We start from the raw sequence: 11616 nt of genomic DNA on the forward strand, positions 1-11616 counted from the left end.
AAATCAAAGACTCACAGTTTATTCAGATTATGCAGATTATATGATAGCACTAAACTGTTCTTAGAAACTTAACTCTGACAAGGCTTTTACAAAACAACATTTAAATGATTCCAGTAAAAAACTAAAACAAGAAACAAATATAGAATGAGAACTAACAAATACAAAATCAAAAAAAAAAATAAAAAAAAAAATACAAAAATAAAAAAACACAAATAAAAAAAAAATAGGAAAAGGGGAAAGACAGTTAACAAAGGAGATTGATGTCATTTCACAAAACACAGTTAATGCAACAGAAACCCACTGCTGATTATAATTGAAAGTGATGATAAAAATGAATGTTGTTTACAATCGGGCGGCTTGATTCATCTCTGGGACTCTTATTCCTCAAAGAGTGTTTACAGCTGTTACCTTATTATTCCCCACTGGTTATTTCACCTGCTCCTTGATTCCAGAGAGTTGAGAGTTCATTGACATCACCAGATCTCAAATCGTGGGTCTGTGCGGAAGGGCTCTTTAAATACAATTCTGTTGTTAAAGAGCCTGCAGAGATATAAAAACACACACTGATATTAGCTACAACCCACTGCTTGTATTCTTCATTTGCAAATCACTTTAGATAAAAGTGTCTGCTAAATGAATACATGTAAATTTTTCCAAAAACAAAAGTAAAAACTTTCATTAAAAAAATTACTTTTAAAAAAGTACCAGTCAAAAGTATGGACACACTTGACTGAATCATTTTTTCCATGACTACAGTACAAACTTTTGATCTAAAAGCTTCTATTTAAATGTTTGAAAATAGTTTTGTTGACAAGTATTAATTGCATCAATGTATGAATTTTTAAAAAATTTTCTTTAGATGACAGTGTGATCAACAAAATGCTAACAAAAACCACAAAGACTCAAAACACATTTAAACCAATACAATGAAAATTCAAAAGAATTATCAAATAACTTCGGACAGCATTGTGACACTCAGACACTCACCCTTACTGTCTTTATGTTGCTGTTGTGAGTGACGATACTGTAGATTTTCTTAGCTCCATTGTCAGTGATACTATTGCCACTAAAACTGAAACTAATGACATCAAACATAATAAATGAAAAATCTAAATTTTTTACATCATACTTGAGAAATGTAGACTTTGTGTTTGTTTCTCAGTCACTCACTCAATGTTCTGTGCTTTGTGGAGGTTTGGGAGCAGCAGATCCAGACTGTCATCGGTGAGACGGCACTGACTCAGATCCAGTTCTGTCAGTCCTTCAGAATATTCCAGAATCAACCTCACACATCCACAAAACTACCCATAAACCTAAGCATCACAGAAAACAGAGAGCAAGAGATGCTTCACATATACTTGAATCTGTTTCTAACCAAACTTGAACAAGCAGCAGAGATTTATCACAGCTGAAAGACAGAGAGCAAGAGATGCTTTATATATACTTGAATGTGTTTATATTGGATCTGTGTATGAATGTGATCTGACTCTGATGTTTCTCACCAGAGTTGAACAGAATGTAACACTGGGGACAGCTGATCCATTCCAGCTGTATTAATCTCACAGTCCTGAAGAATTAGCTGTGTCTTTGTGTCTGAATGAGCTCTCTGAATGACTCTGGACATCACACGGCAGTCGTCGATGGTCAGATGTAGAGGCTCTAAGTCTGTGTTTGTTGTCAGATCCAGAGCAGAACGGCAGGAGAAGTCCAGCTCGTGCTGCAGGATGGAGAGCAGAACTGCTGCTGCCTCCTGCTGGACACCAGAGACACTGCAGCAGTGAAGCATCTTCAGTAACAGCAGCCTGTCAACACTGTACACAGACAACAACTAGATCAGGACAGATTCTGATCATATCCCCATCATCCCAGATTCAATGCAGCTTTTCTTCTACTTTTATTTAAAAACTCCAGCTTAGTTTATGCTTATTGTTGCTACAGTGATAGTCAGTGGTTTTTAACCTCCATGTACTGATGGAATCTTCTGGAATCTAATGATTCTGATTCCTCTTAATGACTCAGGGTTCCTTACTGGTTCCATTAATTATTTTTTTCAGTACTTTTTAGAAATAAATATTTGGAAAAAAGAAACAATTCCACTGCCAAATGATGATAATATCAAGAATGAATTCAAAAGGTGTTTACACAGACTTTTAAATGACTTTACATTGTCTTTAGTGGCGCCAGAGATGCAATCCAAGACTACTTCAATATATTAAAGAAAAAAAAACATTTTATATAAAGTACTACTGACAAAACAATGTGCTTTTAACTAGTCACAAGATAATGCAAACTAACTCAGACAGGGAGATATAGAAGAGCAGAGAGAACAGGGAGATATAAGGTGTTTCTCATATGGATAGCTGCATATTTTGGCTGCCATGCCGTCAAGCGCCACTGAATGCGATTTCCTTTTGAAGGATCTTTGGAAAGTAGTCTTCTAGACCACATACAGTGTGGTTGTAATTCACTGTATTGTATTAATATGAAAATAAAATATAGATTTTGAAAAGTACCCTGACTGCAGATGATGGATATCTTTCTGATGTAATCAGTGGACTTATACTAGACTCTAGTGTTTAATGCTAAGGATGACTCTATTTTAAAGCCTCAGAAGGACTGGTGCAGGAAGAATACATTGAGAAGCACCCATAGAGAAAAGCAGTGAGACCTGAGATGGGAGACATGTGTGAAGAGAAGCAGAATGCTCTCCAGCTCTTCCTCTGGTATGGAGGTCCACTGTAGATTGAGTGAAACTGCAGTGCAGTGCTGCAGTGTGAGGCGCAGGGCCGCACAGTGAACAGAGTCCAGCTCTCTGCTCTGCAGATTAAGGTAGTTCTTCACTGAACTCAACAGACCGGACACAAAACCCACAGAGCCGGACTCATAGATCTCTCTGATCACAGACAGCATGAAGCTAGAGCTCATCCTGTACAGACACACACAACATATATCATTATCAAATAACGATACCTTTTTTAACCTTTTCAGTTTATGATTTTATGTGCATAAAATAAAAAAACAATACATTTTATATGCAGAATGTGTGAAAGAAATAACTGTTTACCGTTTAAACTTAATCCTGTTTAGAAATGGCAGGATTTCATTGATGCTGCATTGAATGTTGCTCTTTCTGAAGTCCACAGAGATGAGTTGAATTTTGTGCTGCAAGAAATAATGAAGCTCTTCCCAGTTTAAAGAACAGGAAGTCAGATCTCCACCCACTTTCTGCAGGAAGCATTGAGTCAGTTCTTCTTCCTGAGCTTCATAGACACATTCGACCAGATTCTGGAGAGTCTCCTTTGATGGTCTAAACATACAGAATCCATTGTTTTATTTCTATGCCATGATAAATACAAAGTCAAACACTATTAAAATATGTCTTATAGTCAGACCTGAGAATCACAGGTCCCTGATGACACAGTAGGACAGACACAGAAACAGACTGAATCTTGTATTCAGTCAAGTTCCAACACTGGACAGTCCAGAGTCTCAGAAGGATGGCCAAACTGCTCACGATCCTGGACAGATTCCTCTCTGACAGCTGTTTATCATTTGGATCAAGTGTGAGTTCATTAACAGCGATGGGAGCTCGAACCCTCATAGACTGCAATGCCTGCGCTATTCTCACCACCATATAACCACTCAGTCTAAAAAGAAAAAACACACTGTAAATCTAAGCAAATCCTCATCTAGAAAAAAAAAGTAAATTTCAAAAAATTCAAACTAAAAACATATAAAATCACAACAAAAAAAAATAAAAAAAATCATAAAAACCTGTCACACTTAAGTGGGGTAATTTCCAGCAAACAATGCCAGAGAAATTCTCAATTTTAACCAGTGAAATGGTCCATGTCTTTGTGTCACCAAAAATAACCCCATAAAACGAAAAATCCTATGATTCCATGCTCTGTCACTGTATCATCCAGCTACATCTTTGTTATTGTTTTGAGTAAATGATCTCTAGCAGAGAAACTTACATGTTGTGCCTTTAAGTTCATGTATAATGCTGTCTGTACCTGAGTGTGTGCATGTTTGTGATGTGTCTGAAGAGAAGCCTTGTTCCTCTGACAGAGATGGCTTTAGGTTTTAGACTGAGGTAAACTCCCCAAAAACATAAACACAATACTCCCCAAACAGACCTGCATGACTTTCCAAACAATTGTCCTTCCAGACTTACAGAGAAGCCAAGAACCTCAAGCAGTGAAGGCACCAGCTGTAGATTCTCTCTGAACTGGACCAGTTTAACTAGAGTTAACAAATACTGCTCAGAACAACTGAAAAAGGCAATAAATACTTGATTAAAATCACTAGATAAATTAACATGGCCCATTACAATTGAAATAGCATTGTATTTAGTGTGGAAAATCTAAAAGACTAATTAAATACTTAAAACATGTTCAAAGTTATAACAACAACTTTATGTAAAGTTTTGGTTAAATGGATTGTGGGGACTGAAGCACTGACTGAAGTTCAATGACCTGTATTATAATACACAACAAGGCAAGACAGGGCAGAGATGAGCTGGATACAGTGGGGAACATCAAAACATGCAGGGAGAACACATTATAACAAAAACACACACAAAACAAAAAAAAAAAACACAAACGAAAAGAAAAATAAAATAGGACAGAGTAAAGTAAATGAAAAAAACAAAACAAATACCAACTGGAGAAAGATTCTCTTACCTCAGCTGTGAGATGTGTTGCAGACACTGCAGGAAACTCATCATTTCACTCTCTTGCTCTGAACATCCTCTCAGCTCTACTGGTTTCTTCTCTGTTTGGAGTTTGAGCACTTCCAGGAGGACAGAGCTCTTTCTCTGTGAGAGATCTATGATCCAGACATCAGGTGACTGAAAAACTGACTGTAATGCTGGAAGAAAACTCCTGCCTGTTTGAGTCTCATAGTTCTTCACATGTGAGTAAAGATCCAGCAGTAAATCACTCTGATTAACGCTGTCAGTCCATTCATAAGGAAAAGATCTGTAGTTACAGACTGATGATAACAGTTTCAGCATCTGCTCTCCTGTCTGTGTCTCAGTCTCTGCTGCTTTAATGAAGAGACTCAGAAGAAATCTTCTCTGAACACTTTCACTCTGATAAGAAAATCTGTAATAAAATGGAAATGAGAAATGTGAATAGAGATATAACAGAATTTATGCATGTGATATGACTAAATAATGAGAATTAACAACAGTGTTATTTGCTGTTTTCAGCTCACATTGTTTAAACACTTGAGACAAAGAATCAAATTATATGAAATGTCAAAAATGAATTTTCAAGTGATAAATATTTAATATTGGAATCAGATAGAACAGAGTAAAATTGAACGCATGACTTGTTTTGAAGGTACAGTAAAAGTTGAAGTTTCATGAAACTAAACATCGCAGAAGTGTAACATTTAAATATTTTAATAAAATAATTTGAATCAAAAATGGATAAAATGACAAAATCTGTCACTGGAAGTCTGAATCAACAACAGTTTTGGTGGGAGAAATATTAACTTCCACAGCTTGCTAAAGTCACATGAACAGGTGCCAGCTAACTGACAAAATACATGACACTTTATAATAAATACATTTTCCCCAAATCTACAGTATTTTATAAGTATTTGACATTTGACATTATTTTTCTTAATTCCTGGCATATTTAGTTATTGAACAATGTTATATAACCTGAAATGATCAATTTGCACACATCTGAGACCATTTTTTTAAGCTTAACAAAAATGCAGTTCTGGGCATTAATGGTCAAACTTTTCCCAAGTTATATAACGTCATTAATGTCTCAATATTGTTTTTGTTTGTTTGTTTGTTTTCAGTTAAATAGTATAAAATGCTACATCACACAGCCCACAGTCATATTCGGAGAAGGGCAATTCTATTATTTTGATTTGACCACACACTAAAAAAACTGCTAAAACTAAAATGTTAATAGAGAAAAATTTACTTTTCTCCAAAATCTTTTTGCGCTCAAGAAGATGGGTTGGTTTTGAGTGGGTTTCATCAGCATGGTAACTTACTCTACACGGCTACCCTGCTCTGGAGCAGGTTTTATTCTGGGTTAGAGATCACAAACCCAAACTGGACCAGTCAGCTGTGAGTAAAGTGACATATATCAGATGCAATTAAGCCACTCCCCCATATCTCTCCCTTCAAATTAAAGCAGTTTAAATTAGAAGAATTTCAAAGACAAAATTGATTTTTTGCTGCTAATTATTTAATTCATTATGAATTATAATTCATCATAATTATATATAATATTTAAAAAATTATAATATGAGCTGGCAATTAATATTAAATTTGTATTTGAATTAATTTAAATATATGCATTGCCTATTAATACATTTCAATATATAAAGCTTTTAAAATAACTAAACAATATGTATTTTCTCTTGAGCTCTTTGTGAAAGTATATAAATGATTAAATTCAGCTGATTCTTTTGCAGAGTTGAAGTTTCACAAGACTGGGTATTGCTGAAGGGTAACATTTAAATAAGGTAATATTTAATTTTTATTAAAAAAATTGGTAAACTGACACAATCAGTGGGTGACATTGAAATTAATCACAGCAACAGTTTTGGTGGGCAACAAATATTAACTTCCAGAGCTTGCTAAAGTCATATGAATTGTCATTAGTGGTCCAACCTGTTCCATGCTATATTATGTCATTAATATCTCATTAACTTATTTTTTTCCAATTAAATAGTATAAAAATACTACATTACACAGCCCACATTTATATTCAGAGAAGGGCATGTCTATTATTTTGATTATATCAAATGCTGAAAAAGGCGGTAAAACGAAACAATTACTTTGTATTTTTATTCATTATTTATAAAGCACATTTCGATACAACCGAGGTTGTCCAAAGTGCTACACATCAAAGAAAATTTATAATAATAAAATGGGCATAGACATAAAAAAGCATAACATAAAACAGAAGGACATGAGACAAAAACGCAACTAAGAATTAGTCGACCAAGTACTTAAAAGCCATAGTTCTTAAATAAGCTTTTAAGTGAAATTTAAAACTAGAGATTCTCTGAGCAGATCTGATACAAAAGAGCAATGAAGGGGGCAGCGACTAAGAAAGCATGATCCCCTCTAGGTTTTAATCTAGATCTGGGAACCACTAAAAGAAGCTGGTCAGATGATCTCAGGAGCCTAACAGAGAAATGCTGGTTCACTAATGTCTCCAGGTATTTTGGTGCCAACCCATTCAGAGATTTAAAAACAAACAATAAAAGTTTTATTCAATTCGGAGACAGACGGGCGACCATTTGAGATAAGACTGGATGGGTGTAGTATGATCACGCTTTCGAGTGCCAGTCAGCAATCTCTCAGGTGCATTTTGAACTGTCTGTATACGTACCAGAGCTTTCTGACCAACTCCCATATAGAGAGAATTACAGTAGTCTAAGAGCGCGAAAAAGGCATGATTAACTATCTCCAAGTCCCTAAAAGAAAGCAAGGGCTTCATCTTTGCTAGAAGTCTCAAATTAATTAATTATTTCTTTTTTGGCCACCAAATTTATTTGCTTATCAAATTTAAATTCTGAGTCAAGTTCATGTAAGTTCATGTACCTCAGCTGTGAGATGTGTTGCAGACACTGCAGGAAACTCATCATTTCACTCTCTTCCTCTGAACATCCTCTCAGCTTTACTGGTTTCTTCTTTGTTTGGAGTTTGAGCACTTCCAGGAGAACAGAGCTCTTTCTCTGTGAGAGATCTATGATCCAGACATCAGGTGACTGAAAAACTGACTGTAATGCTGGAAGAAAACTCCTGCCTGTTTGATTCTCATAGTTCTTCACATGTGAGCAAAGATCCAGCAGGAAATCACTCTGCTCAACAGCAATATAATCATCCCATTCTTCACCAAAAGGGAAGGTATTGTAACTGCACACAGATGATAGCAAAGAAGAGAATTTTGTTCCTGTATTTGTGTCATTTCTTACTGCAGAGGCGCTGAGATTCAGCAGGAATCTTACTGCAGATGTTCTTTCTTCATCATCGATCCAAAACCTGAAAAAATACAGAGAAACAAACAGCTACTTCATTTGTGACAAACATACAGCATTTAAAAATCAACTATACTGTATACAAAAACAGTTATTCTGATAAAGAAAACATAACAGCAACATTTATATAAAAGGACAGAATATAATTGTGTGTATATATATATATATATATATATATATATATATATATATATATATATATATAAAAATCAACACATACTGTATTGTATGTGTTTGTTGTTTTGTTCTTATGTTTATCTGTTTACTCAGCTCTATATTTCTTCGCGGCCCGGCGAAACATACCAATTTGAAAAACTAACGGAATGCATAGTTGATATAAAAAAAACTGAATGACGAGTAATTTCTTACTGCTAAATTCTGAAAAACACAGAGGTGTTAATTATAGGACCTAAAAGCTCTGCATGTAATAACCTAGAACGCTTGATGGCTGCTCTGTCAATTCTTCGTCATCAGTTAGGAACCTAGGTGTGCTATTTGATAGCAATCTTTCCTTAGAAAGCCACGTTTCTAGCATTTGTAAAACTGCATTCTTCCATCTCAAAAATATATCTAAATTACGGCCTATGCTCTCAATGTCAAATGCAGAAATGTTAATCCATGCGTTTATGACCTCAAGGTTAGATTATTGTAAGGCTTTATTGGGTGGTTGTTCTGCACGCTTAGTAAACAAACTCCAGCTAGTCCAAAATGCAGCAGCTAGAGTTCTTACTAGAACCAGGAAGTATGACCATATTAGCCCAGTTCTGTCAACACTGCACTGGCTTCCTATCAAACATCATACAGATTTTAAAATCTTGCTTATTTTGCTTGCAGTTTAAATCTAGATTAAAGACCCATCTCTTTAACCTGGCTTACACATAACACACTAATATGTTTCTAATATCCAAATCCGTTAAAGGATTTTTAGGCTGCATTAATTAGGTAAACCGGAACTGGGAACACTTCCCATAACCCCCCGATGTACTTGCTACACCATTAGAAGAATGGCATCTACGCTAATATTAGTCTGTTTCTCTCTTATTCTAAGGTCACTGTAGCCACCAGATCCAGTCTGTATCCAAGTCAGATGGTCACTGCAGTCACCCGGATCCAGTACGTATCCAGACTAGATGGTGGATCAACACCAAGAAAGGACCTCTACAGCCCTGAAAGACAGCGGAGACCAGGACAACTAGAGCCCCAGAGACAGATCCCCTGTAAAGACCTTGTCTCATACGACCACCGGGACAAGACCACAGGAACCAGATGATTCTTCTGCACAATCTGACTTTGCTGCAGCCTGGAATTTAACTGCTGGTTTCGTCTGGTCAGAGGAGAACTGGCCCCCCGATGGAGCCTTGTTTCTCCCAAGGTTTTTTTTTCCATTCTATGACCAATGGAGTTTTGGTTCCTTGTCGCTGTCACCTCTGGCTTGCTTAGTTGGGGACACTTCAATTACAGTGATATCGTTGACTTGATTGCAAATTATTGCACAGATACTATTTAAACTGAACTGAGCTGCATGATGACATCACTGAATTCAATGATGAACTGCCTTTAACTCTCATTTTGCATTATTGACACACTGTTTTCCTAATTAATGTTGTTCAGTTGCTTTGACGCAATCTTTGTTGTTTAAAGCACTATATAAATAAAAGGTGACTTGACTTGACTTGTTTCACTTGAATGGAGAGATCCTTTGACTGCATGATGTGGGTTCACAGCAACAGCTTCCAAACACAAACCGCACACTTAGAATCAACTCCAGACATTTTACCTGCTTCATTGTTGTAGAAAAATGAAGGAATAGCTTACATTCCTTAACCTTTCCTGCAATTTTGATAAGAATACCCTCAAATTAAAGCTTAGAGTGTGCACTTTGAACCCATATTCATTATATAACTGTACCGTGAATATGTTTTGGTCAACAGTTAATATAATAAATATTGTGCCTGTGTCCATGTATATATATATATATATATATATAATATATATATATATATATATATATATATATATATATATATATATATATATATATATATATATATATATATATATATATATATATGTAGGCTATCCTAACTGTATACCTGAGGAAAGTATTAAATGTTCTCTACTGATTTCAGAACATACTCAGTGAATTCCACAGTGATGATTTTTATTGTATTGTATGCTCTTTCTTTACTTTCTGATTATTTATCTACCATAAATAATAAAAACCAAACAGTCTACTTAAAGTCTACTTCAAAAAGGCGTTTGCTGCTACTAAAATGATCTTACTCTTCCAGTAGAAAAAGAACAAGAAAAAATTACTGTAAAACATGGCCTTATTATGTTGTATGAATCCAAGATGACACAGCACAGATGGTGATGTTGGTCAGAGACACGGTGTTTTTGTTGTTATTATTTATATGGAGAGTGTCTTTGTGATTTGTTGTTGTTATGCTTGTATGTTTGTTTCTCTCGTCTGAATTTTCTAGCTTTTCTTGCTGTGCTATACTTGAGCACTGAACACCGTTAACCTGTTTCCAATTACTGTCTGAGTGCTACCCTCTTCCTGTTTGGCTGCCGCCTATTTGCAAACATTTTCTCTTATTGAGTGGTAATGAAGGAAGGAAGTAAAGTGACCTGTTTGTCAAGTATTTCTGTTTTCATTAATAAATAAAGATTATATGCTGTTATGAAATAAACATGTGAATTCTGGTCTGTGTAACTTTGGAGAAGAAAAATGGGATATCCTCAGTGTCTCTCCCAAAATATTAACTTTGGTCAGTGTTGTGTCCTCCTCAGTTCTAGGACAACAGGGAGTGATGAACAATGACAATCTTCCTTCTGCTTTTTTAAGTTATACTGTATATACATCAATCTCCTTTTTAAAAATTCAGGAAAGGTTTAGTTTTTTTTTCTTTCTTTTTTTTTCGTATGACCGTTTTAAAAAAACACAAACTTTTTTTTTTTAACAATTTAACCAACATGTTAATTCTCTTACCTCAGCTGTGAGATGTAGGGCAGACCCTGCAGGAAACTCTTCATTTCACTCTCTTGCTCTGAACATCCTCTCAGCTCTACTGGTTTCTTCTCTGTTTGGAGTTTGAGCACTTCCAGGAGGACAGAGATCTTTCTCTGTGAGAGATCTATGATCCAGACATCAGGTGACTGAAAAACTGACTGTAATTCTGGAAGAAAACTCCTGCCTTTTTGAGTCTCATAGTTCTTCACATGTGAGTAAAGATCCAGCAGAAAATCACTCTGATTAACGCTGTCAGTCGTTTCATAAGGAAAAGATCTGTAGTTACAGACTGATGATAACAGTTTCAGCATCCTCCCTCAATTAAGAGACTCAGAAGAAACCTCCTTAAAAAACATACTAATAAAAAATCAACAAACAACACTTACACTCTGATTATAGAATCTGTAATAAAATGGAAATAAGAAATGTGAATAGAGATATAATAGAACTTATACATTTGATATGACTAAATAATGAGAATTAATAACAGTTTTATTTGCTGTTTTCAGCTCACATTGTTTTAAACACTTGAGACAAAGAATCAAATTATATGAAATGTCAATAATGAATTTACAACTGAT

At 35.3% G+C, this 11616-nt stretch overlaps 1 protein-coding gene across 1 annotated transcript; it reads right to left on the reverse strand.

Annotated features, from left to right (window-relative positions):
* Nucleotides 1-212: 212 nt before the first annotated feature.
* Nucleotides 213-11346, reverse strand: LOC109068285. The gene is made up of 12 exons (XM_042721365.1): nucleotides 11015-11346; nucleotides 7586-8026; nucleotides 4686-5108; nucleotides 4017-4274; nucleotides 3393-3647; nucleotides 3065-3307; nucleotides 2669-2926; nucleotides 1503-1811; nucleotides 1381-1408; nucleotides 1171-1301; nucleotides 988-1072; nucleotides 213-539 (listed from the first exon to the last, which is right to left on the reverse strand). Exons 1-12 carry the CDS (start codon nucleotides 11344-11346, stop codon nucleotides 474-476), a joined length of 2829 nt encoding a protein of 942 aa, XP_042577299.1. The 3' UTR covers nucleotides 213-473.
* Nucleotides 11347-11616: the final 270 nt, after the last annotated feature.

Source organism: Cyprinus carpio, chromosome B3 (genome assembly GCF_018340385.1).
Source record: "Cyprinus carpio isolate SPL01 chromosome B3, ASM1834038v1, whole genome shotgun sequence".
Classification (NCBI taxonomy): Eukaryota; Metazoa; Chordata; class Actinopteri; order Cypriniformes; family Cyprinidae; genus Cyprinus; species Cyprinus carpio.